Genomic DNA, 24,195 nt, shown 5'->3' with positions numbered 1-24,195 from the left:
ACACAAGAATCTTAAAGTACAACCCTCACAAAACTTATGCACCAGAAAGAAAAGGTATACACACCTCACATGCCTAAAGAAAACACAGATTTTTGTTTAGGTAATTAGTGATTAAGAGAGATGAGAGGACAATACAGAGGAAAATTATGAAAAAAAACAGGGACAAGACCAAGATGTTTTGGGGGAACAGTAAAAGAGGCAGTCTGACTAAATACTGGTAAAGAAACTTGACTGCTCAGGTAGCAAGTTTAAATCTGACAGGTAGTGGGCAGACAATATCAGCGTTTATACAAAGAAGGGGTATGATTATACCTGGTACTTAATGATGACCCACTAGCATTAAGGAATATGAAGATTCAAAGTTAAAAATTAAACCCTGATAGTTTCCATCTCATTAGGAAAACTAAGGTGCTTTCTATCAGGAAACAGACTTTATAATAAGGTGTTAAATAGAATAGACATCAGGGGCCCAAACTATAATACAGAACATAAATGTCATAAGCAGTCACTCGGCTTTCAGAGGTTCAGATTTGTGTTTATGGAGGTCTAGATTTGGGAAACGGATATGGAAATGAAAGAAAAGGATAACAGATAATTAACCTAAATGGAAAGACAATTATGATCAATAACAAAAGAAGACAAAGAAATAACTTAGTTACATTAATGTATCCATAAGAAAGTACCAAAAATGAAGAGTTCTAGAAGTAGCAGGAGATTAAAGATTTTTTTTTCCCCAGACAAAGCTAGAACTGCATATTTGGAAATCATTCACACCGAGAGATAAATGACACTATAGGTGTCTTTCCCTTTGCTCAGGAGGATGTAAAGCACACAGAAGAACACAGAATCAATAACAAAATTAGGCCAAAATTTAATTAAGGTTCTGAGTACACTACACAACGCCACATGCCTCCAAGCCTTTTAGGAAATTACATGGTGTTTTCACAATAATAATTAAGAACTAAAAAAACAAAAAGATATGCAAGATACCTTTTCTAATATCAAATGAGACTAATATTCCCCATTTACTTTAGATATCTTTAGGATATTTAAGATAACTAAAACTTAAAAGATTTACACTGCTAAACAACATTGTAATCATGGCTAGTTAGCCAACTAATGTTAAAACACATATGTCTTGCTAAAAAAGAAACCAAAAAGAGGAAAGCTCTACTACCCTCAAAGCACATACCCTTATCTCTATACCATAGCTGTAAAATATACACTAGACTTGTAATAAACTCCACTGATATTATCTTACACCTGTAATTTGACTGAAGTTGTTTTCATATATGTCCTAAACAGAGAATGTAAATGTGTAAACCCCTCACTCTTCTATCCCAGCATTCTCATTCATATTCTCATTAATATTTTTTCTCTTTTTTATCTCTCTCTCCCTCCCTCCCTCACTCTCTCTCTCAGAAAGAAGTAAATTACATGTGGACAATTTAAAAATAAAACATTCCCTGGTTTATGCTACGACACCACTCGGCAACAGCTCGTTACCTTTAAGGTACTCTGAAACCATGTTACAAGATGTTGTAGAGAAACCTCTGTTTCACTTCTAACGCTGGTGAACAACTCTCTTTTATTACACTTCCAGTCATGAAATTTCTTCAGTATTTCTTCAGAGTTTGTCCCTTCTTTGGCCTGTCCATATACTGCTTCTAAAGAGGCTGACAAATCCTGCAGAGAGATACTTCTGTTTTTTAAAGTTTATTAATTTTATATTACGATTCAAGCACCATATTAGAATCTGAGAGAAAAGTAGTATGTTGAATCCCTATCTTTGAGCATTTTATAAATAAAACTTAGAATAATTAGACATAAAAGCATAAGACTACCTATAAGGTGATTTATTTGGACTGTAAGAGTAAACGTTAAGTGAATTAAGGTTATAAATAGAAGGTTTTATATTCTTAGGTTTTTAATCAAGTAGAAATTATCCTTTTTTCTCTGACTTTACATAAGAATCACTACTATTTTGTCCTGATATGGAAGTTTCTAAGAGCTACTGCTAAGTAAAAATAAACATACCAAAACATTCAAATAATTCCAATTAAGGAAAGACATTAAGCATATATGTGTGTGTGTATGTGTGTGTGTGTGTGTGTATGCACTTAAAAGCATTTTTAGAAAGGCTTAGAAGAGACAAAAGAGCTTGATGGCTCTCTCTAGGAATCAGACTCTAGAAATGTCACAGAGACAAGAGGAAAACTTAATAGACCCCAGAAATTTTTATCACAAAACTCTGAGAAACCCTTGGAAAGAGAGAGGATGGCTGGTGCTTGGCATTGAATGAATACAGTCATACCAAGTGGGAGAAGGCCTGTACCACAGCAGAGAATATCCTGTGGGACAAGAACTGTCTTCATACGCCCTTCTTTCTCCCTCACATTGGGCAGGAAAGCAGCAGCACAAGCAAGAGGCAAGGATTTATACAAGTACAGTATAAGAACCTAGATGAGGCAGAAACTGATAACCAATACAAAAGGATTGGCCAAGCACTCTCTTTTCTTCCCTTTTGCCCTGAATACCTGGTAGCATTTACACCCATGGGTAGCAGCCCCTGGAAAAGAGCAGTGGCTCTTTTCCTCCCAGGACTGGGAGGTCCTCTGAAGAGTAAGATCACCTAGAAGAAAAGCCAATAAGAAGTAGTTGAGCCCAGACTGCAACCCTAGAAGTTCTGAGTAACAACCCCATCCTATTCCCTAAACCCATGTGAAATTACGGTCCAAGCTTTCACCCCTCCCTAGGTCCCATTACCACACTATCACATATGTATACAACAGCACACTAAGGCAGTTTATAATTCTTCAAGAGAATATGAGGTCCTGAGGGGAAGTACAGGGGAGGATGAAATGTGTGAATAATACAAGCATTCCGAAAGAAATATAATAAACTAAGCCACCTTATAAAAAGGAAGCAAAATCAGTAGCCCAGATAATAGTAAGAACTCAAAATAAACATAACAAATATTCTCAAAGAAAGAAAATTGGAAACATAAAGCAAAACCAAGTAGCTATGAATAACAACTGAAATTATTAAGTATGAAAGAAATAATCTTTGAAATAAAGAACACAAGGGATTGGTTAAGTGGCAGAAGAAATACAGCAAAAGAACCAATTAGTGACTAGGTGGTTAAGTCAAGGATCCTTCCAAAAAGACACAGAAAGGGATAAAAAGATAGAAAAAAATGAATGAACAATTAAAATATGTAAAGAACAGAAGTTTAAACACCCATCTAACAGAAGTCTCAGAATGAAAGAAAATGTAAATGAGGTGGGGGGGGAGACAGTATTTTAAGAAATAATTATCAAATATTTCCTAGAGTTAAAGAAAAACCTCAAACTGAATTGCCTCAGATTAAATCTAAACTTATATATGTTTCAGTGCAATTCAGGAAATAAGTCAAGAGAAAATGTTCAAGCTCCAGGAGGAAAAAAGGTAACAGAAGAACAAAAATCAGACTCATATCAACAACTACTGAAATAAGAAAACAATGGATTATTATTGTCAAAGGTCTGAAGAGAAAATGGACCTAATATTTTGTAGCTCATTAAACAATTATTTAAAGAGCTTAAATGTAAGCAATTGTTTAAATATTTAAATTGTTTAAATACAATATCCCGAGACATTCAATACGTCACAAAGTCAACCACTCAAAGCCCTCCTTGAAAGTATTCTCAAAGAAAGTATTCCAATACAGAGTAAACCAAAAGATATCCAATAATTTACAAAATAAATAAGAGTGAGAAAATAACTCTAAAGTCTGTTACTTGAGTTATCATATACAGTATCTGTAACAATCTGTGAGTAAAATCCTAGACAACAATTGTGGTTGTTAGATTCATGGGAGGGAGGTACAGACAGACAAAAAGGCACACCAGAGGCAAGTGAAAATGTTCTAAGATATCAGGGGTAGAAGGTGAAAAAAAAGGGAGGAAAAAAAAGAAACCATGATAAACAGAAACACAAAAATAATCACAGAAATAAGTTCTAATAAAACAGTAATTATAAATATATAAATCAAGCTACCCATCAAAAGGCAGATTTACACGTTGGATTCTTTTTAAAAATGATCTGTTAGTGTGTTGTCTCAGAGAGACATTTAAAATAAAGGGAGAAAAAAAGAAAAAATATATAAAGCAAATATTAACCAGAAAGACAGGTGGGATAAGAATTTTAAAAGAAAACAAAAATAAAATTTTATCCCAAAACATCATAAGGGAAAAATAATGTTACATAACAGCTTAAAATACATAACAATCACAAATTCATTAACACTCAACAATACAGCAATGAAATATTTTGAACAATTTAAAGAAGCAGAATATATAACAATATATTAGCTAGAATATATAACAAAAATATCCCCAAACTGATCAGATAAAAAAACTAAGCGAAGATACAGAAGATTAAAGCTTAAAATAATAGCTATAGGTCAGAAACTGCACACAAAGAAAACCTAGAATATACTTTCTTTTTGAACTTAAAAGGAATGGTCATGAAAAATTAACCATGTATTGTAGGCCACAAAAAAAATCTCAATAAATGCTGAGGAAATCAAAATCATGACATTTCACTTCTTTGACCCTCATTATCAAAGTATAAGTTATATTTCTTAAGTATTTACTTGAAGAAAAAAAAAATCTAACTATTTTTCAGCAAACTAAAGAGAAGCTTAAAGAATAATCCGGTGCCCAGGAGTGGGATTCCTGGATCACATGGTAACTCTTAGTTTTACAAGGAACCTCCATACTGTTCTCCATAGTGGCTGTACCAATTTACATTCCCACCAACAGAGCAAGCAGGTTCCCTTTTCTCCACACCCTCTCCAGCATGTATTATTTGTAGACTTTTTGATGACGGCCATTCTGACCACTGTGAGGTGATATCTCATTGTAGTTTTGATCTGCATTTCTCTAATAATCAGTGATGTTGAGCATCTTTTCATGTGCTTTTTAGCCATCTGTATGTCTTCTTTGGAGAAATGTCTATTTAGATCTTCCACCCGTTTTCTGACTGGGTTGTTTGTTTTATTGATATTGAGCGGCATGAGCCATTTGTATATTTTGGAGATTAATCCCTTGTCAGTTGCTTTATTTGCAAATATTTTCTACCATTCTGTAAGTTGTCTTTTCATTTTGTTTATGGTTTCCTTTGCTGTGCAAAAGCTTTTAAATTTAATTAGGTCCCATCTGTTTATTTTTGTTTTTATTTTCATTACTCTAGGAGGTGGATTGAAAAAGATCTTGCTGTGATTTATGTCAAAAAGTGTTCTGCCTATGTTTTCCTCTAAGAGGTTTATAGTATCCAGCCTTACATTTAGGTCTTCAATCCATTTTGAGTTTATTTTTGTGTATGGTGTTAGGGAGTGTTCTAATTTCATTCGTTTACATGTAGCTCTGGAGAAAACCATAATTCAAAAAGATACATGCACCCTAATGTTCACTGTAGCACTGTTTACAATAGCCAGGACATGGAAGCAACCTAAACGTCCATCAACAGAGGAATGGATAAAGAAGATGTGGTACATATATACAGTGGAATATTACTCAGCCATAAATAAAGAATGAAATAATGCCATCTGCAGCAACATGGATGGACCCAGAGACTGTCATACTGAGTGAAGTCAGAGAAAGACAAATATCATATGATATTGCTTATATGTGGAATCTAAAAAAAGGGTACAAATGAACTTATCTACAAAACAGAAACAGAGTTACAGATGTAGAAAAATATGATTCCGGGTGGGGGGACATATACACACTACTATATATAAGATAGATAACTCATAAGAACCTACTGTATAGCACAGGTAACTCTACTCAATACTCTGCAATGGCCTACATGGGAAAAGAATCTAAAAGAGAGTGTATATATGTAACTTATTCACTTTGCTGTACACCTGAAACTAACACAACATTATAAATCAACTATACTCCAGTAAAAATTTTTAAAAAAAGAATAAACTGGTGACCGAGGGGAACAGTAGAAAGAGAGACAAACCAGATTTGGCAAAACTTCTTTTAAGATTAAACTTTAAAAAGAAAAGAGCTTTAAAAATGACCTTGTTTGCCGATCCTTCACCTCTGTTTTCTAACAGTTAATGAGAAGAAATAAACCTTTACAGGGTAAAGTAGAAGCTGCAATGCAGAGAGGTGAATTCTTTCAACACTATCCTTTTATATGAAAAGCTCACTTCACCATTCTGGAATAACCTGTACTGTTTATGCAATTCCATTTAAGAAAATGTTTCAAACCAGGGCTCCAATGGCTCCTGAACCATACACAATAATATGAAAACTACACCTTCATCTACGTGGACAAAAAGAGACCATGCCCATGTCCTGGCTATTGTAAAAAGAGCTGCAGTGAACATTTTGGTACATGACTCTTTTTGAATTATGGTTTTCTCAGGGTATATGCCCAGTAGTGGGACTGCTGGGTCGTATGGTAGTTCTATTTTTAGTTTTTTAAGGAACCTCCATACTGTTCTCCATAGTGGCTGTATCGATTTACATTCCCACCAACAGTGCAAGAGGGTTCCCTTTTCTCCACATCCTCTCCAGCATTTATTGTTTCTAGATTTTTTGATGATGGCCATTCTGACCAGTGTGAGATGATATCTCATTGTAGTTTTGATTTGCATTTCTCTAATATGATGTTGAGCATTCTTTCATGTGTTTGTTGGCAATCTGTATATCTTCTTTGGAGAAATGTCTATGTGTCCATCATCGGATGAATGGATAAAGAAGATGTGGCACATATATACAATGGAATATTACTCAGCCATAAAAAGAAACGAAATTGAGATATTTGTAGTGAGGTGGATGGACCTCACTAAGAAAATTCCGTTTTCTTAAATGGAATTGCATAAATAGTATAGGTTATTCCAGTCTGTCATACAGAGTGAAGTAAGTCAGAAAGAGAAAAACAAATACCGTATGCTAACACATATATATGGAATCTAAGGAAAAAAAAAAAGGTCATGAAGAACCTAGGGGTAAGACGGAAAAAAAGACACAGACCTACTAGAGAATGGACGTGAGGATACGAGGAGGGGGAAGGGTAAGCTGTGACAAAGTGAGAGAGTAGCATGGACATATACACACTACCAAACGTAAAATAGATAGCTAGTGGAAAGCAGCCGCATAGCACAGGGAGATCAGCTCGGTGGTTTGTGACCACCTACAGGGGTGGGATAGGGAGGGTGGGAGGGAAGGAGACGCAAGAGGGAAGAGATATGGGAACATATGTATATGTATAACTGATTCACTTTGTTATAAAGCAGAAACTAACACACCATTGTAAAGCAATTATACTCCAATAAAGATGTTAAAAAAAAAAAGAGACAGTGCCCAGATGTCCCTGAATATCCTTTTCTCCAATTCTCCAGCAAGCTTATTCCCTACAGTATAAAACAAGACAGCTATTATTCAACTTGGTATTAAAGATACTGACAAACAGTAAAAATTCTAAGATACATAAAAGGTAGAAGGAGTAGAAGAGGGTTATTGTATTCAAATGATATGACCACACAGAAAGCTCAGAGTATCAACTGACAAAAACTAAAAGAGAGTTCAGCAGAGTTGCCAGAGAGACATCAATATATAAAAATCAATAGTATCCCTCTACACCATCAAAAATAACTAGGAAATGGAAAATAAGATAACATTCACAAAAGCAATCAAAAGTATAAATGTCTTGGAGTTAAATGAAGAAAATGCATGAGGCGCTATGGAGAAAACTTTTAAACATCATTAAAAAACATAATAAAAGATGTGAATAAGTAGAAAGACTATGTTAACAGGCGGAATGACAACATTGTCACACTCATTCACTCCAAATTAGTCATTTCTGAGCTGAAAGGGTAGGACTAAAGACAAGGTTCCATAACATCATACAGCTACTATACTCTATCCCCTATCACAGATCTTAAAAGACCTATAACTCAAGGATCAGGATCCCTCTCCCTAACTCTAACATATGGCTTTACTAGATTTTCTGCTAGAATGCAGTGGGTAACAGGGACTCACCTGCCTGCTACTGCTCCTGTCTCTGTGAGTTTTCCCAAAGAATGCTGCTCTAGCAAGCCTGACATGCCTGATCATTTTACCTTATTTGCAGGATAAATACATATACATACATAAACACGTTAAATATATCAATATAAAATTTTAACACCATTAAAAAGAAACTAGGATTTATCAGAGAAAAACTTTTGCAGCCATCAGTACTATCTGAAGTCTAAAGGTAAATGCTAATTTCACCTCTCAAACGATAAACATATTTTAATGTATATTTAATGTATATTTAGTATCTTTTAAAATTCCAACCTGTAATGTTTTCAAGCGTTTATTAAGAGGTAACTCATCAACCTCCAGAATAAAAACTTCTACTGCCATGTACAGCTTCTGTTGTACTTCATTTCTTTTGGCTATCAAAATATTCCCTTCATTCTGGAGGAAGGAGAAAAAGAATAACCATCATTAATATATCAGGTGTTTTTTTTTACACACTGACCTCTATGAAAAAAACTGATCTCTTAAAGTTAGTAAAATTTAACATTACATTCTCCAAACATAGTAAACACTTCAGACAAACACCTGTCTCCTTAGATCACCAAAATGACAGAGTTTTCTCTCCCTTAATTAGAAATAAGATTTACGTTCAACAATTCTTCTCTGTTAATCTTCATCTTTTCCTATCATTTCTGCAACAATAAAATTTTTCCTTTTCTTAAGAAAATTATACAAGTATCTATGGCTAATTACACACTGTCTCCTTCCTACTCTCAGCCCACCCTCAATTCCTTCATCTACTTATCTTTCAAGATTCAGTTAATCTCCACCATGATAAAACCTCCAATTCACCCAAAAGGCTATGTTTGGAAATAGATATGAGAGATATCCAAGAATGCTGTGAATTACCTCTGTTATAGTACTTACCAAACTATATTAAAACTATCTATTTATATATCCGGCCAATACCCAAGGTAGATAGAGGGATAGGACCACGTCTTAAACAAATGCATGTGTCTACTGCCTGTAACAGTGTCTGGCACATACACTTAAAAGCCTGAATGTTAGAATACTCTTTTTTGTGTAAGCTCAACCAGACCATTATATAACTAATTATAAAGACAAAAGAAAAGAATCTCTTTCATCAAAAATATACCTGGTGGGCCTCCCTGATGGCACAGTGGTTAAGAATCCGCCTGCCAATGCAGGGGACACAGGTTCCATCCCTGGTCTAGGAAGGTCCCACATGCCACGGAGCAACTAAGCCCGTGCGCCACAACTACCGAGCCCACATGCCACAACTACTGAAGCCCGCGTGCCTAGAGCCCGTGCTCCACAACAAGAGAAACCACCATAATGAGAAGCTCGCACACAGCAACGAAGAGTAGCCCCTGCTCACCGCAACTAGAGAAAGCCCACTAGCAGCAATGAAGACCCAACACAGCCAAAAATAAATAAATAAGTAATTTTATTAAAAAAAAAAGTACACATGGCAATCAAGTTAAGGAACTGTGCGAAATATATAAATGAAAATAACAATACTGACCCAAATTATGTACAAGCAGGGAAATAAAATGACAACTTTATCTGAGGGACAATTATGACTCTCTATTTATCCAATAATCTACTCTTCAGTCTGTCAAATGAACTTTAGGGTAATAAAGCCTAAAAGTAAGTCCTGAAACATCAGCAGTAGTGGAAATAAATTGCTTCAAAAAAAAAAAATCACATTTGTTCTACTAGAATACCAAGTCCTAGGTATATACTAAGCCCTCTCCCTCCCTGTGATAAATCACTTTCCTATGCTCAAATGACAAAAACAAAACAAAAATTAAAAAGTAGTCCTTTTTCATCTTTTCATCTTACTACCTGAAAATACATGATGAAGTATTTTAATACTGGCAGTATGGTTTAAATGGAACTAGAATACACTTTGTAATCAGACATACCTGGGTTCAAATTCCATATTAACATTTAGAACTACGTAATCTTGAGCAATTTCCTTAAACCCTGTGGGCCTCAGTTTCCTGAGGAGCAAAAGTGCCAAGTGCCCCCTTTTTTTTTTTTTTTTTATTTCGCAGTACGCGGGCCTCTCACTGTTGTGGCCTCTCCCATTGCGGAGCACAGGCTCCAGACACGCAGGCTCAGCGGCCAAGGCTCACGGACCCAGCCGCTCCGTGGCATGTGGGATCTTCCCGGACTGGGGCACAAACCAGCGTCGCCTGCATTGGCAGGCGGACTCTCAACTACTGTGCCACCAGGGAAGCCCCGAAAGTGCCCATATTTAAAAGTTAGTGTACGAAAAGTTTATAAAGTATCTATAACACTGCCTGTGTTTCATAGAGATTCAAAAATTATTACTTCTGTCACTTTTTTTCTTCCATAATCAGAAGTAACCAGTAACCAGGTCTAATATGTAAAATAACCCAAATCGAATCCTTTATCCAAATTAAACATTCCTGGCATTTTCAAAGGCCTAGTTATTCTGTTTACTTTTCTCATTCAGAGCCAGTTACGCTGCCAACTGGCCAACCTAGAATGAATAGGAAATAAGACTTTCAGGGTACAATCCCCAGAGGCAGAAACCACCGATACTTAAGATAGGACAACTCCAAACACAAGTTTAGGGCTCATAGGTACTATGGAAAGCTATGATTGTTGTACCAAATATCTTTATATGAAAAAGAAGGAGTTCCATTCAGCTCAATATAATAAACTAAAGAAAATTCCAAGAGGAAATAAATATATTTTTACCTACACTAATGAAGAAGTCACATGAAATATTCCATTCTTCATATCCCTCCCCTACCCACACATGGATGGCTTAGATAGCATTTAACAGTAAGGCAGAGTCCTATAATGCAGCATAAAACACGCCACTCAGACCAGAAGACAAGATCCACATTAGCAGTTGTGGGAGCCACTCTGGCTTACAAGCCTCATGCCCCTCAAAAGCCACCATCTCTTATAGGTATAGCTGCCAGGGTCCCTCAATGGGTATGCCCAGTTGCAAGTATTTGTAGTTTACAGTTCCTCCCAGTCCAGATACAATTTACCAATCAGGGGTTTTATTTTTACCTAAACAATGTTGCCAGTAACATGACTGAAATACCATTTCATCAAATTACCAAGGGAACAGAGAGAGGTAAATTCTCATGCAAAAGGGACTGCAAAAGGGTTAACTAACCCTTTTTCCACAATCACTACTTATCTATCCTACCTTTCTTACAAGGCAACAAAAGAAATCAAATTATTAATATGAAGATATGTAAAAGTTAAAGATTTCACATAAAGTATCATTCCAATATCTGCAGTCCTTCTGCTTTCTTGAAAGACATTATCTTCTTATGTTCAACAGATAAAAATCATCATAGAGAAAAATTCTTAACCCACCATATTCTGACAAGCTTGAATCTTCCCCTGAGCCAGACAGTATTCTGCCCAAATTATCTCTAATTCATTCAGAGAAGCTGGGAGAGTAAAGCAGCCTTCATCCAACACTTGCATAGCATCTGACAGGTCATTTCCAAAATGAGCATTGATATTGACACATCTATTAAAACAGCAAAAAGGAAAAGATCAAGAAATTTTTAAGGTGCTGTGAGAAAAAAAATTACACTTAAATACTAATGGTCTAAAGTTACTATTTACAACACTGGCTATGAAGAGGTACTTTTTAAAATCATATAAAATCATAAATAACTTTGATACAATTAAAAACATAATTGAGAAAAAAATTTAAATATCTTTTTCAGAAAGCTTTATATAAAAAGACAACTTCAAAAGTCTGCAGATTTTAAATATTAAATTAGATTTATAAATAATTCTGTAAAATTTTATACTTAAGCCAATCTTGCTTACCAAGATGACAGGCACATAGTCCTTGTACCTTAATAAGCAGACTAGCATTTGCAGAGTTTTTTAAAATATCCAAAAAGAAAAAGCAATGTGAAAGACCAAATAGCAAAACAAACAAGGCCCATCATTTTCTTTTTTCTAGCTTCCAGTTAGACTGCCACCATTCTAACAGCACATTATTTCCTCAAATATGGGTTAAAATATTTTGAACTGTTTTGGTCCAAAGTCTGTCTCACAGCTTTGCAAGTGTAGTCACCTGAATTTTTGGTTATGCATTAAAAGTTGATTAAGCTCTAGAGAGACTTACTCAAACTATTTAGAAACTTATAAACCAGATACCGATTGATGGATTTATACTGGAGAATATAAATTCCCACTGGACAAAAGACGAACGTGCAGGATTAATTCAGGGCAACATCTTCTTAGTGTTTCAAAGTACATGAGAAAATGAATTACTGATTTAAGTTGTATGTATAGCACAAAAAGAGAACTAGGTTGCTCTGAGAACTATTTTTTCCACATTGCAGAAAAGGGTGAAAAATTATCCCTAACCAATAATAAAACAATCCTCTATAAAGTACAATACCTATATAATTCATATATAGAGTCTGAGATATGCTGAATAAACTCTGCACAAAACTTGCTAACCAATTTCTTCTGACTCCATGAAGATCACTTTTCTTCTAACTCCATGAACACTACTTTCTTCTTTCTTTAGACGGAGTATAATTAAGTTATATTACTGAAATCTAGTTTCAGTATAGGACTGAAAATAACCCCAAGCAAAACAAGAGGACATAGTAGTTTCTCATCAAACTACCACTTAGAAGTTGTGTTGACTTTTTAATTTCATTCTCATAGATGACTTTTAGGACACTATCATGCCACACAATGTCAACAGAACACTAACAAAAACAATAGAAAATTTGTCTCAGGAGTAACTATTTTTAGTTTCCTTCTTTAAAGCAATAAAAATACAAAGATTAAGTTACAAAGCAAAAATGTCAGGCATACAAAACAAAGCACCAACTAATTAGCATTTATTTTAAACTATCCTTCTTAAAAATATGCTTTTACCTACCTAATTTCTTTCAATATTTCAACCTTAGCTGCTAGATTTTTCATTCTGGTACCTACACAAGTCTTAAGAGTACTTTCTAAATGTTTAGTCAAATCCATGGTAGTTGCTTTCTCTTGCTGAAGCAAAGAACAAATACATCTTAGTTAGACCCAAATAGGAAACTGTATTTCTACTGTTATTTAAATGATTTTTAGGCGTAATTAAAATTTTAAAGGCTAAAAAATACTAGGCGACAGGATAACAAACACTGATTTCCCTACTAGCTAGGATCTGAAAAAGATAAACTATTCCAGTCTTCTGCCTTCACACAGAGACACTCTTATATTGCATCCTAATAAGAAACCAAATAAAAACAAAATTTCACATATTATATGTCTTAATACTTAGATTTTAAAAAGAAAAATAAAAAGATACCCTTAAAAACCAAATGATAATCAATGACAATTTGTTTTCTGATGAAGTCTGATATCATTCTGCATTTTAAAAGAATCAAAAACATCATTTCCTTGACCCAAGCTACATTAAACTGCTTGATTCTGGTACCTTAACAATATGTCTAATATAATTATTCAAAATAATGCATAGAGCAGTAATATGGATAAAGACCTGCAATTTTATTCCAATTATACTACAAACCAGGTATTACACAGTTAAACACAGAACTTTTACTCAATCTTTAAACACCAGGCTCTCTGGTGTTCACATTCTCTCCAATGCTTCAGTTAAATAAAAAGAGAGCCAATACTGAATGCTGATTAATAGTAAGTTACATTTGGGAATGCTCATGCCCATCTGCTCTCATTTGCTGAGGAGGATGACCATGAAGAAGCTGTTATGTTTGTTCTTAAATCTGTTTATATCCACTGTAATTGCTATGATAATTCCTCCAAAAATTACATAAATCTAAGAAACAGAAGTGGGAAAATAAAAAGTTGCTGAATCTTTGAAAATGTGTTTAATGCTTTACAAAGACTCGATAAAAGCAAATTTTTAGTACAAATTGCTAATGAAATACATGTGGATGAGAACTATAAAATTCTGAAGAATCATTTAAATCTAAAAGAAATGTCAACTCAGTTTATTTCTCAACTGTCTTAAACTTATTGTTAATCCACCTGTAAAAAAAAAAAGAACCAGAGCTCAGATGAAAAATAATTAGTATGGTTTTTAAGACAAACAACAAATAAAGCAAATAGAAAAGATGCCAAACTTAAACCCAACCACATTAATAATTACATTAAATGAAAATTAGCTAAACACTCCAATTAAAAGATGTGAGATTATCAATCTGGACAAAAACAGCTTAGACTCAACCATATAAGCTGCTTATTAGAAACACTTTAGATATAAAGAGACACATAAAAATTAAAGGATGGAAACTATATACAAGGCAAACATTGCTATATTAATATCAGGCAATGTGGACTTCAGTACAGGGAGCACTCCCAGCAATAAACTGGGATATTTCATAAAGACAAATGAATTAATTCATCAAGAAGACACAACAATTCTAATTGTGAATGCACCTAATAACAAAGCTTCAAAACCACAAAGTAAAACCTGACGGAACAAAAGGAAGAAATACACAAAACCACAATAATATCTGGATATTTTAACACTCCTCTCTCTGTAACTGAAGGAACAAGTAAACAGAAAATCAGTCATGATACAAAAATCTTAAACAATACTATCAACCAATTCAACCTAACATTTATGAAACACTCCACCACACAACTGTAGAATACACATAATTTCTAAAAGCATATGGAACATTTCTAAGGACAAACAACATGCTGGATAATAAAACAAATATCAATAAATGTGAAAGGACTGAAACCATACTGAGTATGCTCTCTGATGCTAAGAAAATAAAATATCAGTAACAAAAATATACTGGAGGGAAATCTCCAAATCTGTGCAAATTAGGCAACACACTTCTAAATAGCTCATGATTAAAAAATAAATAAATAATGGGAAGTTTTTAAATGTTTGATTAAATAATAAAAAAAAATATCAAAATTTGTGGACTACAAGTAAAGTGATGCTTAAAGGGAAATCTTTAAACATTATAAAAGAACAAAAGATTAAAAACAATTATATGATAAAAAATAAAACAATGATACAAATTTCCATCTAAAGAAGCTAGAAGAACAAACTGAAGGAAGGAAATAATAACAATAAGTAAAGAAATTAATAAAGTAGAACAGAGACAAACAATAAAGAAAAAAAAATCAACAGAAGCAAAAATTAGTTCTTGAAAAATGTTAAGGACTTCCAGTTTCCAGTCCAGCATGTAAGAAGAAAAGTCACCAGTCCATCCTAACAAGTAAAAAGTTGAGCAACTGAAAAATCAACAATTTTTCTTAGATTTGTCACAGAGGTAAGGTCACAAGGCACAACTGGAAAGACAAGACAGGCTAATAAAGGAAACTCAAAACTTTCTGGAGCAGCAATCCCCACCGCCCAGGGAAGAAGTCTGGAGTAGGGAAGCTGCAACTGTAACTGACATATTGCTAGAGGCTCAGTATGAACAACTGAAAGTTAAGAACACCAGGGGGACCCCATCATCAGGATGCCCCCACATTTTTGTGAGTTCTACCTCCTCGATCTCCAGCAGGTTCTCACAGTAAATCCCCTCAAGCTTCCAGCAGGAGGAGGGGAAAAGGAACCATTTTGAAATATGTTAGAATATTCTGTACTTAACAAGATCTGCCCTCAGTGGAAACCATTTAAACAGAGCCTACCTGCTAGGATTTTATCCAAGCCTAATTAACCTGGGGGAAGGGAAATACCCAAATCCAGCCCACTCTAGCCATCCTCCTTTCTAAAGGGAGTGGGGGAGAAAACTAGTTGCAAGTGCGAAATTCACAGTCCGGAGGCACAGGCTCACTAAAAGACCTTCTTAGTCTTTTCAGACTATAAAACGCTTCTCCTTCCCCCACAACTAATCATCACATTTACTAAATTCCTATTTATAGAAGTTCCTTTCACCAAACACATCATGCCTGGCTATCAAAAAAAAAAAAAAAACTTGTAAGACATGTTAAAAGACAAAAACACAGCTGGAAGAGACAAAGCAAACATCAGCATCAAATTCAGATCCGGCAGGAATATTGGGATTATCAGACAGGAACTTCAAACATGGTAGGACAAATATGCTAAGGGCTCTAACAGATAAAGTAGACAGCATGCAAGAACATACAGGCAACGTAAGCAGAGAGATGGAAATTCTAAGAAACAAACAAACAGAATATGCCAGAAATCAAAAACACTGTAGACAAAAATGAAAAATGCTTTTGATGGGCTTATCAGTAGACTAGATATGGCTGAGGAAAGAATATAATCCAAAATACGTGAATCCATATATCCACAAAAAGACCTGTAGAAGAATAGTCACAGTGGCTTTATTTATAATGGCCAAAAACTGAAAACAACCTAAATGCCCATGAATAAGAAAATGAGTAAATAAACTGCGGTATATTCATAGAATGGAACACTACTTTGCAATAAAAATGAACAAACTACTGATAAACACAACCTCAATAAATCCCACAAACATTATTCTTTAAGTGAATGAAGCCAAACATAATAGAATACGTATCAGAGGATTATTCCATTTATATGAAGTACAGGACCAGGAAAACGAAACTGTGGTTATATATAAATCAGCAGAATGGTTGCCCTGAGTGGGAGGAAGAGAGGATAGGCCAGAAAGAGATACCAAGGAACTTTCCAGGGTTGAAAGAAAGGCTTTATATCTCCAACAGGCAACGCCGTTGGCCTATAATCCATTTACTCTCTTCATGGAAGGGGACGAGGACACCCATAGAGAAAATAAAAGGCAGGTGACTAGTCTAATCTCCTTGTCAACTAAACCTTTAAAAAGAAAACAGACTGTTTTCTAAGAGGAAGAGACCTTATCTCTGAAATGCACTTAGCGAGATGTTCCTGGCTATAGGATTAGTTATAATGGATAAAACCCACAGTTTATGGATTTATGAGTCAGAGTTCCCTGAAGAATGCCACATATGAATCTAGGGGCTGGAGATTGAGTTCAATCACCAATGGTCAGTGACTTAACCAGGCCTATGTAATAAAACCTTGATTTAAAAAAAACTCAGAAAAAAATTTAAAAGTTCAGAATGATGAGCTTTGGGGGAGCTTCCAGACTGGTGAACAAATCCATGTGCTGGGAGAGTGGCAGGCCCAGAGACCCCCCCCCCCCAACCCCCTTCATAACTTCCCCTATGCATCTCTTCCTTCTACTTGGCTGTTCCTGAGTTTTATCCTTTATAATAAAACGGTAACCATAAGCATAGCACTTCCCTGAGTCCTATGAGTTGTTTTAGAGAATTACTGAATTGAGGGCAGGGGGTGGGGGTGGGGTCATAGGAACCCTCAAATTTATACTCAGCCAGACAGAAGTGTGGGTAGCCTGGGACGTGATTTGTGGCTGGTACCTGAACTGGGCTAAATCTTGAGGGACTGAGTCCTTACCTTGTGGAGTCTGAGATAACTCCTGGTATTTAGTGTCAAAAATGAATTGATGGACATCCAGTTGGTGTTAGAGAATTGGAAAATAGTGTTGGGATAACATATTTAGTATCAGAAAAAGCTACATATTTGAAAACCACAGTATTCTTGGGGGGGAAAAAAACTGCCCCGAATGTGAGCAAACCTCGAGACCTAACTACCATAAAAGGAAACACATGGAGATACAGGAGCCTGTTAAGCAACACAAGGATGCAGATTAAGCAATTTAAGAGATCTATCAACCAAAATTCAATGTATGGGCCTAACAGGAATTCTGATTAGAAGAAACCAACCGTAAAAGGACATTCATGGAGCAAATATGGGAAACCTGAACACTGACTGGATATTAAATGATATTAAGGAATTATTGTTAATTTTTAAGTATAATAGTATTATGGTTATGTCTTTTTTTTTTTTTTTTTTTTTTTTGCGGTATGCAGGCCTCTCACTGTTGTGGCCTCTCCCGTTGCGGAGCACAGGCTCCGGACGTGCAGGCTCAGTGGCCATGGCTCACGGGCCCAGCCGCTCCGCAGCATGTGGGATCTTCCCGGACCGGGGCACGAACCCGTGTCCCCTGCATCGGCAGGCAGACTCTCAACCACTGCGCCACCAGGGAAGCCCTGGTTATGTCTTTTTTGAAGTTCTTTTCTATTAGAGAGACATACAAAAGCACATACATTAAAATATTATGAATGGGATTTGTTTTAAAATTAGTAGATTTTAAAAAAGACTGCTGTGTATTTAATAATTGTAAAAACTGGGTGATGAATACATAAGTATTAATTATTCAATTCTCTCTTTTTAAAATGTTTGAGGGACTTCCCTGGTGGCTCAGTCGTTAAGAATCTGCCTGCCAATGCAGGGGACACAGGTTCGATCCCTGGTCCAGGAAGATCCCACATGCCACAGAGCAACTAAGCCGGTGCACCACAACTACTGAGCCTGCACTCTAGAGCCCGCGAGCCACAACTACTGAAGCCCACGTGCCTAGAGCCCATGCTCCTCAACAAGAGAAGCCACCGCAATGAGAAGCCTGCGCACCACAACGAAGAGTAGCCCCCGCTCGTCGCAACTAGGGAAAGCCCGCACACAGCAACAAAGACCCAACGCAGCCAAAAATAAATAATAGATTAAATAAATAAAATGTTTGAAAACTTCCATAGTTAAAAATTTTAAAGAACATAAGAGGAAATGTAACTGAGAAATTATTAATCTCTCAAACATCCAATGAAATCCAAAGATGATTAGCTTGTAGCATAAGAAAAATACCTATAAACAAATATAAAAAAAAGGAGAGAATAAAGAATGGGGAGATGAAGGGAAGGAAAGGAAAGGAGACAGAAAATTAAACAAAAAATAAAAGCAAATGAATATAAGGATTTCCCAGTTCATCATTCTTTACCTTACACCGTTGAACATACCATACCTGCAGCTCCTGGACAGCCTGTTCTACTTTCAATTCTAATGCCTTATACCTTTCAAGAAGAACCTCCTTCTCTGTTTTAAGCCTTTCATTTTCTTCAATCAGTTTCTGGTCCTGCTTAATTTTTGCCAGGCTGACATTCAACCCAAAATTAAAGCCACCAACAGCCAAATTTTCCCTATTAAAAACAAATTCACTCATTGTAAAAAACAAACTGTGTAAGTGTTACAGGGATCAAACCCTAAAATTCTCTTGGGTTTTTTTTAGCATGATATACCTTAAAGTTAATTTTGGAAACTAATCTAAAACCTTTACCTAATTCAACATTAAAAAATATTTTTAATGCAAACTAGATTTTATAACTGAAGAAACACTTCAAAAACAATCCCTCCAAATCTCAAAGAATACATATTCCAACTTCTTCATAGCAATATCAACGCCAGGAAATACAGTAAAAAGCATTTCTGTATCAGTTTCTTCCAATCCCTCCTCCCCATCACCTCCACTCCATCTGACAGTTTAGTTCCTAGAGCACTGATAAGGTCCCAAAAAACAGCTATATTACCCAAGACATGGCATCATGGCCTAGATCATGATACAGAAGTATAAGAATGGTTTGGTAAACATCAAACCTGGCTTTTTGCTTCAAGTTTATATTTCAAAATTATCTAAAAAGTGAACACCTTTGGTAATAATCAAATTCTATCACAGTACATTTTCACAGGAAGAACAAAGAGCCTCTCTTTTGTTAAAAAGGAAAGGCAATTCCCTAAAACTCATTAAAATATTCTTAAAGCCAAAGGAAAAACTTCAAGTTTATCTGAAATTCTGGCTCTTGGCTGAATCGTTTAGATTTAGGGGTAGATTTTTATTTTTAATAAATGTATTCGAAAGAGTTGGAATGAAGAGTTGGTATGTGAACTTCAAACAATTCAAGAATGATTTTTCTTTCAAAATGGCTTTTAATTAAAATATTCCTGCTAAAGAGGAGAGGAATACCTGCTTGAGAAAAACAGAAATAATCAGTATCATCCCTCAGAATCACTGACATAGTTGAGGACTCCAAAAACGTAAGCCTTGACTTCTACTATGACAAGGGCTTACACCATACATCAGAAATTAGTTAAGACTAAAAATTCCAACGTAGTCTTACTTTGGAAATGTCACATGATTTCCTGCATCATTTTCACTCTTCAAGTCAAGAGACAGCCTCCCACTTAAGTGGTCCTTTGGCCTGATGAAAGGTGACTGGTTTGAGCTATGCCCCCACAAAGGAATGGGGCTTTTGAGGTTCCTGAGGACAAGCTGACCAGGATCCGATTTTTTTTCCTCACAGATGTTAGTGCTGGAAGTAAGTTTGCATTTTTCTGCAAATCCTTTCTTAGCCACCTCTTCCCCTATATCCACACTGCCATACTCAGCCTGAGCAATAACTGTTCCATCTTGATAGGTTGCTTTAATTCTCATTTTTATTTGCTTTTCAAAAATCAAGCTCCCCAAAAAGATTCTGCCCTAAGAAAGATTAAAAAAAGAAGCCATAAACCAGCTACACCAACATGTTTTTCTCCACTTATTTTGTTTCTACCTAGTTTTTCCAAAGATCGTATTTCCTCATTCTGAAATCTCTGTAAAAGTGGTCTTACCTTGTTGTTGGCTAAATGCAAATATACTTCTGCATGTGTATGACTATATTCCAATTACACACTTGCTAAAATCCTTTCCAGAAGTAGAGCTGAGACCAGTATAGGCAGCCATATTTATACGTTGTTAAATGTGTACCAATTAAATACCCTAGAATAATTTTTTTAAACCAAGCAGATTCTGTTGACATTTTGGCCCTAACTACATATAATGGTGCCCTGAGGAGCTACACCACATAAAAATGAATTTTGGTATCTAGAAAAAATGCTCAAATTCAACAAAACTTTAAAAATCATTTTATAGGCCTAATCAGGTACTCTCATTTCAAAGTAAGACAAGAGCAGAAGCAGAAAACAGAAACTCAAGGCATAAAACATCAACAATTTTTTTTAAAAATCAACAAACTGCAATTATGAAAGAGATGTTAGAAATTCCTAAATTAAAACTCTCTTAAATAGAATTTTGTCTGAGGGAGCAATACCTGTATAACTGGCATATGAGAAGACATGTGAGTAATTAGGTACTTGATAACATTTAGTTAGATTATAACTAAATTATAGTTATATAGTTATTATATAACTATAATTATATAACTATATAATTAACTATAACTATTATATAATTAACTATGTAATAGTTTAACTGTTTAACTAATTAACTATAACTATTATATAATTATATAACTATAATTATAACTAAATTATAACTTTGCACAGCACTGAGCAAAGACATACCTAAAACATATTTAGAATTGAAGATATCTTGAGATTTAATTTTAATAAGAACTTGCTTACATCTCCAGAAATCTGAACTCCTAAAATTAATTTGATATGATCCAATTTGATAACTATTCCTCTCTTCCCAAATTTCTCTAAATTCCTTACCTAACTTTCATCCTATAGAGGAAATGAATCATTTCTCAGAATATATAAAGTATAAATTTGAGACAAAAATATCTTGTTTCATATCTTCCTTGGAATCCCTGATGTAATTAATCTTATGGGCCATAACTCTCTTAGAGAGAAGCTTTATTTTTAGCTATATTCTCACTAGGTAAATATGACAAACAATAAAGTTTATGCAAATAAAACCGAATAGGTAATCATACCAATAATCATCCAGGCAACACGAGCATAAAGAACAAATTAAAAACCAGAAAATACAAGCTAGTCACATTTAAAAAAAAAAAAAGAAAAAAAATGTTCAAGGTACAAGTAACTAAATAATATTGATAGGGAGTAACTATTTCCTTTTTAACTATATGGTAGTATAGTGGGTAGAAGGGAGATCTATGTAGGAGTTCTTAACTTTTTCCATGCCATGGGCTCCTTTATCGATCTGGTGAACCCTTTGGAATCCTTCTTGGAAAAATGTTTTTAAATGTATAACATAAACATAAGGAGAACTACAAAGAAAATTATTTCACCATGATATATTTTAAGCCCAGGTTAAGAACTCCTGAGCCTAAAAGGATGCATCTGAAAGGGTACAGGAGATTCAAACTACACAGGCTCAAGGATCACCAACCATCACTACCAAAAAGAAAAAAGAATTTTTTTAATCCGTAAACCAAAATGACAAAGTATTCTAAGTTACCAAAAACACAGGTTAAATAAATTTTTCAAATCATAAAAATTTTAAATACACACATATTGAGATACTTGAATTCACCAAGAACACCAATATAGAAAGCAAAGACGGTCCAGAATGTATCACCAAAAAATGAGATCAAGCAGGCAAAGCTAACAAACTCAAAATATAATTCACTGAAATATATCTAAGATTTTGATCAATCAGAATATAGTTTTTAGTTAACCTCTTTCATTAAAAAAACCTTAATTTCAACCCTTAATGTTGAAAGTCTATCTAAAATTCAAGTATAACTTCCACCCCTAACCAATCTTAATGGAAGCGACAGTGTCTGAAAATTATTGCTGCAATATGTGAAATTCTTAATACTTAACACTTCAAGAAACTCTGTCCTTGGGCAACATATGAATTTAAGTGGAAATAAATCTACTTTTTACAAAAGTTCCAATTACCTAAAGCTGAATGTTCTAAAGGTATACTGTTTATTTAGAAATTTTTACACATAAACCTGATTTTCAGACTTTTCTCTGAAGTCAAATTCTTTTTAGTTATGGTCATTAATCACAATTAGTACAAAACTGTTCAACCAGATTCTCCCTGAATCATATATAATTACAGGTAGAACCCTGAATTTGGAATAAAATCTGAGTTCTCCTAAATACTAACAAAAAGCTTTATTCAGAAATAGGAAAGCATCACTTGCTTTCTTAGCCTACCCAACCTTGTCTGGATATATTAGAAAACAGGTTAAAAGACCTTTAAACTGTTAAACCCATATTCCAATCTCTACCTCTCACTGCATGATTCTACATGAAAATTTTCAAAGTAAGAAAGGCATTTAGGACATAATTTAATCTTCTTTGATCTTCAGCAATTTTTACCACCATTTTGAGTTACAGTTTCAACTGTGCTTCAGCATAGGTGTGAAAGTGTTGGTTTAAAATGTGTTGAAAGTATTTCAGTGCCCAGGACACCCTCTGGAAGTCTCTTTTTTTAAAATTTTTTTTATTTTAACTGAATCCCTACTTATCCATTCATCCATTCAAATGCTAGATAAACTGGATGCTCATCTAACACCTAACAGGCAGAAGCAGGGAAATTAGGCATAAAAAATGAATAAAATACTTGTCTCTACCAAGACAGTCTTGTCTCTACCAAGCTCACCATCTTGTGGGGGGAGGAAAAAAATTACACCTCTACATGCCTATACACTGAACTAAAACAGCTGCAGGAGAATGAATGGTGGGTATCAGCAAAGACTTCTTATAAGAAATTACACTTGAACCTTCAGCTGAGAATTAATGGCTAAACATGGACTTTCTAAGCAGAGGCACTCAAGAATAACCATTTCTTTCCAGAAAACATTCAGTTTGCTAATTAGTTCAACTCCAATGAATAGTCTTTTTATTGAATGTAAGCATGCAAATACAAATAATACCATCTATTAAGAATCTATGAAGCACATAAAACATTCTCAATACTGAAGTTTATTTCTTCAGTTCCAAAAATAAATTTTGAAAATGACATTTTCTTTGATTCATGTTTGTTTCAATCTACATAAATTTTATATCATCTTACTACGAGAACAGCAATGGACTTGAGTTCTAGCCCTAGCTCAGCCCTAATTAGTTTTATGACTTTAAATAACTTATTTAATTGTTGTAGACCCAATTTCTTTATTTGCAAAACAATAAGATGAGAGCAGATGAATTCTAAGGTCTGTAAATTTAAAATTCCAAGTTTCTAGGCATGCAAGAAATTCAAAACAAGCCTCTACCTTGGTCAAGGTATTTTAATATTTATATTAAAAAAAAAAGTAATAAATTTTAGATTTTAAACCAAAAATTTAGGGTATAATTTTACAATAATATCTATGCTTTACTCTATTTATGAGAGTCTAAAGTACAGAAACATTTCTTATAAGTAACTATAGGGCAGACAAAACTACACCCAACGGCCTAAAAGATTCTAAAAACAACAAAAAGAGAAGGTTTTCAAATTTTACTGTTCCTGGGCTTCCCTGGTGGTGCAGTGGTTGAGAG

The 24,195-nt window shown here is 34.7% G+C and overlaps 1 protein-coding gene across 1 annotated transcript in view; it reads right to left on the bottom strand.

Annotated features, from left to right (window-relative positions):
* Positions 1-24,195, bottom strand: part of LOC307191913 (serine/threonine-protein kinase 31-like) — a gene marked incomplete at its 5' end in the record, with an annotated part of 74,182 nt that overhangs the window by 48,851 nt on the left and 1,136 nt on the right. Inside the window, 6 exons of the mRNA XM_079932239.1 lie at positions 1,507-1,686; positions 8,343-8,465; positions 11,421-11,580; positions 12,967-13,082; positions 18,926-19,100; positions 20,076-20,434. Coding sequence (XP_079788365.1) covers positions 1,507-1,686; positions 8,343-8,465; positions 11,421-11,580; positions 12,967-13,082; positions 18,926-19,100; positions 20,076-20,434 — 1,113 coding nt within the window. The remainder of the gene's footprint in view (positions 1-1,506; positions 1,687-8,342; positions 8,466-11,420; positions 11,581-12,966; positions 13,083-18,925; positions 19,101-20,075; positions 20,435-24,195) is intronic.

The sequence above is a fragment of the Stenella coeruleoalba genome (assembly GCF_951394435.1).
Source record: "Stenella coeruleoalba genome assembly, chromosome: 9".
In the NCBI taxonomy this organism is placed as follows: Eukaryota; Metazoa; Chordata; class Mammalia; order Artiodactyla; family Delphinidae; genus Stenella; species Stenella coeruleoalba.
The sequence above is the reverse complement of the archived record's forward strand: the minus strand, read 5'-3'. Positions and strand labels throughout refer to the sequence as shown.